Here is a 6,212-nt window from a genome sequence, read left to right as displayed (position 1 = left end):
AATTAAATCAATGATTTTATTTCAACATTCCATACATTTTTCTCCAAAGGGTAGGTCGAACTGTCGTCTCGGCACGCCAATGTCGTTGTTCATGGTCTGCATTGCATTTAATAAACAATAAAACTAAAACAAATTCGTTACCATTAAAATTAAAACGAAGGAAATTTAATTAGACTTGAATAGTTTTATGGGCTTTACTAGTCCGACTGGCAGGCTGACTGGCTGACACAACAGTAAATAACAATTTGTCAAAAATAATTTATGAAGGTGGCGGAAGTAAGTTTTCGTTGAAAACGGAAGTGGCGAACATAAAATGAAAGGTCATAAATTGATTTTCTTAAAGGATAATTTTGACATGGAAAACGGTAAATTTAATAATAAAATGTAAAAAATCAGTTACGTTTGTGGGTGTCGAAACTTAAATACCACCATGTGGAAGGAACTTGTACAATTTAATAAAAGTTAAAAACCTTAAATCTGTCAGTACAGTTATAGAGGCCAAGTGCAGACCTACAACACATATGAGTAAAATTGTATCAATGTACTTTATTTTATTCTGAACTAGAGTCTGATCTCCACAGAGAGTTATAATTATTCAAAATTTTTGACCCGTTGTGTGGCAGCTACGAGGAGAAGTGGTCCGATATACTCCATCATCAGAACGGCTCTTATGTTCATAAATATTGGGATGTGCAAAAAATTTGAAGAGAATCGGATGCTTGTTTCGCTTGTTATGAGGTAAATAAATATTAAAAATTTTGATCGCTGGGGAAGATACCAGACGGAGTGGTCCTGTATATTATATATTTACACCTCAACTTGTGTGAATTGTTGACCCCTTGTGGTTTGGGGGAGGTACCACGAGGTGTGGTCGACCGATCCTACCTTCATATTAGACCTAGAGTTGTCAAAAATATTGGTATATGAGAATTTTAAAGGCAACTGTAGAGGTTATTGAAAATGTTAACACTTCTCGACTGAGGTACTAGAATAAGTGCGTCTATATTATCCATTTTCACACCTGACCTAGCGCGGACACAAATATTGGTATTTGCAAAGTTTGAATAAAATCAAATAATGCTTTCTTGTTCTACGAGGTAGAATATTTGTTGCGAAAATTTTGATATTTGTTTGTGACTGAAGTGGATAGATATTGTCCATCTCCGAACTCGATCTTAGTTTGACAATTACAGGGTGAGATAAAAAACTGCAACAAAGTCAAACGCCATATTTTTTACATTTTTTTTTAAATTTTATTGAATGAATGTTGCTCTGCTGCATTTTGGCCCATTCCCGGCGAAGCGCTTGCTTGAGGTGATCAACACTTTGGTATTTTTTAGTGCCAACCTTGCTTTCCAAAATACTTCAGACACAATAGTCCAACGGATTTGGTCTTCATCCGGAGATTTTGGTGGCCATTGTGCGCTGGAAATGAAGCGAGGAACCTCATTTTGTAACCATTCTTGGGTGGTGTGTGCTAAGTGCGATGGTGCTGAGTCCTGTTGGAATGTCCAAGGTCTGCGGCCAAAATGTTTGCGTGCCCAAGACTTTAATACACCCTTCAGAATATTTTTTATATTTTCGCGATAATATTCGGCATGTACTCTGATGCCACGGCCGATTAATACGAATTAAAACAGAGAGCTACCTTTTGCTGTTATGGGGCCACACACCATCACCATGGACGGCGCTTGAGTTCTGGTGCCCAAGCGAAGGAGCACGTTTTCATCTGATCTCTTTGGCAAGTAAACACGATCATTTTGTTTGTTTACAAACAGAAAACCAAATTCGACAGTTCACCACTTTCGGCCAAACGAGCAACTCTTTAGCTCTTTTGAGTCTATTTTCTTTCTGTTGTGGTGTAAGTTATTGCACTTTTTCGAATTTCAATGGCTTTACCCCGAGCTCATTTTTCAATATTTGCTGAATAGAATATTGCTATATGTTCAACTCACTAGCCAATGTTTTACCACTGCGACGCGGATTTCGATCAAGTCGCTTCTTTAATTTTCGAACCATTTCTGCTAATGTTGTTGTTTTCTTTCGTCCACATTCTTGACATCGGACTACTCTACCAGAATCACGATAACGAGCGATGGTACGAGACACAAAAGATTTACAGCCTGTTCCACGATCTCGAAAGAAAATTTGTGCGAACGAAGGCTCACTCACTTTCGTATAAGAATGCGTTCCACTAACTTTCGTTCTTTCTTTCGCATAGCCTTACGTGATTCAGTGGTGCTAAATATTTTTTGGAAAAATTAATCGCGAAATAAGGCAAAAAAAATCGCCAAATGTCTAATTTAAACGCGAAAAAGCAGCAGTGGCTCTGTCTCAACTGACAGTTCAGTTGTAAACAAACAAATTGTAAATAAACAAACAGAATAAAGATTGTGTTCAAACTATTTGTGTTCTTAAAAAATAAAAAAAAATGAATATTTCTGTAGCCCTATTTTTTATGAATGATGTGGAGGAGGTTCAAAATGTGCCACGGAGGCATTTAAGAGATGCTTCGAATTTATTTGAAGTACCTAACAACCAGTAAGTATGATTGTATTTTTACATTTTGAAATAATAAAAAATGAATTTTTCTAGGTTTGTGGCCAATTTTCGTGTGTCGAAGGAAGTTTTTCGGGCTCTTTTGGATATGATGGAAGAGAAGTGGGTGCACGGTTGTAGAACTACCCAAATCCGCCCCGATTTAAAACTTGGCACATTCTTGCGGTTTTTGGCGACAGGAAGCTACCAACAGAAATTAGGGAACAAGGCCTTGACTTCAACAGCGAAGTCGACAGTGAGCAGAACCATTGAGGACCACATTTGCGGTCAATGGATAAAAAAGCCGACACTCACAGAGGAACACAACACAATGTAGGCTTTCTATGAAAGAACAATGTATGGCATTTCATTTAAAAACTAATTTCTTCCAGTGGTCTTTCAGGCATTGCCTGCTGCTTCCAAAAATTTGCACTCCTCTGGCGAACTCAGGATTCTCCTCCATATACTCAACTAGTGCCCGCAGCTGTGTAGTTATTTTTTCGTGCTGGAATTGAGAAAATAAAAAAAATATATATATTTGTTGTTCACATATTAAATTGCATTTATTATTTTAACTTACATTTTTGTTTCCATTTTCAATCAAGCAATGTTTATGTTAAAACAATTTTCCTTAATTGTTATCATACGACAGCAAACACACAAGTGACTGATTTTGACATTTGTGTTCGCATGCGTACGAAAGAAAAAAGATAGTGGAACGCAAAATTACACTGAAACGCTTACGTTTTCGTTCGCTTTGATTTTCGTGCAAATTTTCGTTCTGATGGATTTTAGTGGAACGGAAATCAGCTGTTTGTCGTGTAAAAGTAGTGCGAACGTGTTCTTTCGATATCGTGGAACAGGCTGTTATTCTCATTTAAATGCTGGAGTGCTCTAACGATAGCCACTTGTGGTTTTCCAGTTAAATATAAAGAAATCACACTATCACGCTTGAATTCCATCAAGAATAACTTTTTTTCTGGCAAATTCTCACCAAAATGTATTTGTTCGCTTGTAAACAATATAGTTAGCTGTACTGTACACTGGAATAATTTTAACAGCTGTCGGGTGAGTGGCTTAGAAATGACAGCAGTCTGAAGTTGGTTGCAGTTGTTTAATCTCACCCTATATTTCGATAAATTAAAAACAGAATGACAATCTTAATATATCCCTCATACTATGTATGGTGGAGCGTATAAAAATAGCTTCCCAGCCAAATTTTTTTTCCAAAGGCAATTATTTAATTTTTTTGAGATTTTTATTAATTTTTTCTAAATTCCATCTAGAAATTGGACCGATTTAGAAAATCTTTCAGGTTCAGTGACCACGTCTATATAATTTTTATACTGAAATCGGAAGGGATTCGAATACAGATTCGAAAATTTAAGAACTTTTGATCATTACCCCCAAAAATGTGTTGATTGTGTCCGCTTTCAACACCGATATAATCCATATGGGGTGTATGAATGAGGAACGAAAGAAAACAAGGCTTATGTTGAGTTTAGGGGCTATGCTCGGATTGGCGTTCAATTTTTATCACAGGTAGATATTTTTAACCTGATTATGGAAAAAATTCCGTGGGGTATATACCCGGTTATTCGGGTATTTGTGTTATTTGTGACACAAATTTCATCAGAATTGTTTCAAATTTTGTATTTGGAGTCCTTAATGGATACTAACTACTATGTCAGAAAATAGCTCATATAGGTCCACATCTTCGAATCGCCCACAAATAACGGTACCTCCCAATATTCGGCATTCTAATGATTATATCTACATTTTTCAACAAAAGTATTTTGAACTTGGTGTTTGGAGATCGCATCACCTTCATTGGCAGATAATTGGTTATGGGGGTCGTATAGGCCTATATAACTGGAACACCTGATATTCAGGATTTTTAAAATTAGAACGGTATTTTTCATCGGATTTTTGCAAGTTCCTTCCAAATTGTGTAGGTTATTAAAAGTTCTATCTAGCCGATATCAGCTACTTTTTACTTTTTGGCTCTACTTATATTGTGAACGGGATTTTTCCTTGATTTTTTAAATTAAATAAGCTTTGTCGATTTTTAACGGAATTTTTTCGATTTTTTTAAACAAGTGCCTAGTAACATCTTCTGCCCTACATGTGTTTCTAGACTAAAGACTTTAAGGTCCCCAACAAATTTGAAATATTTGAATAATTTTTAATTAATAAAACTTATTTTACAAATTCCTCCCCTTCCCCTTCTGGCTTTTACCCAAATGCATTGCTAATTTGTGATAACAAATTGTTAACAGCATTTTCTTGATGTGCATTCACTCATTTGCAGATTGTCACTTGAATCTATGCCCACATAATTAACGTCGATGATATTTTAAATATTTTTGGCTTTCGGCCATAATTTACACAAAACTCTTTAAATTTATAGCGCTGATGCCTTGCAAATGATAAATAAAATTTCATTCATTTTCATGATTAATTAAATTGGTCGATATGAAACGGATTTCGAGCGTGTAATAGAAATATAAAAAGAAAAGAAAAAGAAATTGCAAATAAATTTTGGTGAAAAAATGTCATCAAGCAAACAGACACAAAATCTGAAACGATTTTGTTTGCCTACAAATATCTTTGATGTAGTGAAAACACACAATTTGTTATGTGAAATGGCTAAAAATAACATTGGAAACCTCAAGATGTGTATGTGTGTGTGTGTGTGTGTGTAACTGTCGGCATTTAAAATGGGCTTTTTAGTGTTTTGTGTTCACCTGGTTGCTACTGAGGACAAGAAGCAAGCGGCTTTCTTTTATTTCTTTCATCCCAAGGTGTTTAAAGGCACTTGGCATATTCATCACTTTGAACACATGCCCATAACCAGAGATTCATTCAGACCTTTTAAATATCGGTTTTTACTTAACTGAAATACCTGAAGTACCTTCCAGTTCGCAACAATGGGGAAATTCAAGTGCAAAGCACTTGAAATACAAATAACAAAAAAATGTTCGGAATTGAAAAGAAAACTCCTGACAAAGAACCATTCGTTTATTATTTATTGTGGAAAGCGGTGTTTGAATTCAAAAAAAAAGGATAACAAACACTGACACACAAAAGGCCACAGACCTTTGGAGAAAATGTAAAAATATTTCTTTTGCCACAAATTAGTAACCATTTATGGTTAAATCAGGCACATAATTAGGTATTTAACAACACAATTATGGGTACTTAACACACATGCAGACACTCACACACGCAGGCTGACGTATACCCATTTGGCAAGGATATTCCTTTTTATTCCAATGAATAAAGGATAAGTCGTTTGGAGTGAATGAATGAACCAATGAATGGATGAGAGCGTATGTGTGTGTGCGTATGATAAACAGTTGTTGACAGCGGTGAGTGTTACTTTTGTCACTTTCAAGTGACACCTTGCCAACAAAACCCAGGCAGCCAGCCAGCCTGCCAACCAACCAACCATCCATCCAGCCAATCAATTGTGTGAATAAGCCAGCGAACGTACGTTCGCCAAACCGTGTTTCAAGAACCTCTTTTGTTTGGCCATAAGGACTTCTTAACAGTTTTAAATAGCTTCTAAATGAAGGTATTATTCTGCTAATTTGTAGGCTTTCAAAGGTAGTTAAGACTAAATTAGTGCAATATCTTTCACAAATTGTTCTAAATTGTCTACAAAATGCGTT

At 35.8% G+C, this 6,212-nt stretch overlaps 1 protein-coding gene across 1 annotated transcript; it reads left to right on the top strand.

Moving 5' to 3' along the window:
- Positions 1 to 2,125: 2,125 nt before the first annotated feature.
- On the top strand, positions 2,126 to 3,071 carry LOC131806633 (uncharacterized). Its single transcript, XM_059131099.1, has 3 exons — positions 2,126 to 2,541; positions 2,596 to 2,871; positions 2,931 to 3,071. Exons 1-3 carry the CDS (start codon positions 2,432 to 2,434, stop codon positions 3,028 to 3,030), a joined length of 486 nt encoding a protein of 161 aa, XP_058987082.1. The 5' UTR covers positions 2,126 to 2,431; the 3' UTR covers positions 3,031 to 3,071.
- Positions 3,072 to 6,212: the final 3,141 nt, after the last annotated feature.

The sequence above is a fragment of the Musca domestica genome, unplaced genomic scaffold (assembly GCF_030504385.1).
Source record: "Musca domestica strain aabys unplaced genomic scaffold, Musca_domestica.polishedcontigs.V.1.1 8, whole genome shotgun sequence".
Classification (NCBI taxonomy): domain Eukaryota; kingdom Metazoa; phylum Arthropoda; class Insecta; order Diptera; family Muscidae; genus Musca; species Musca domestica.
Note: the sequence above shows the minus strand (reverse complement) of the source record. Positions and strands in the feature narration are given on the sequence as shown.

Excerpts from the sequence above, each read along its gene's own strand:
- LOC131806633 (XM_059131099.1), top strand. The coding sequence starts at position 2,432 with ATGAATATTTCTGTAGCCCTATTTTTTATGAATGATGTGGAGGAGGTT. Across the intron at positions 2,542-2,595 it reads TTTGAAGTACCTAACAACCA|GTTTGTGGCCAATTTTCGTG; the intron begins GTAAGTATGATT and ends GAATTTTTCTAG. Across the intron at positions 2,872-2,930 it reads ACAGAGGAACACAACACAAT|TGGTCTTTCAGGCATTGCCT; the intron begins GTAGGCTTTCTA and ends AATTTCTTCCAG.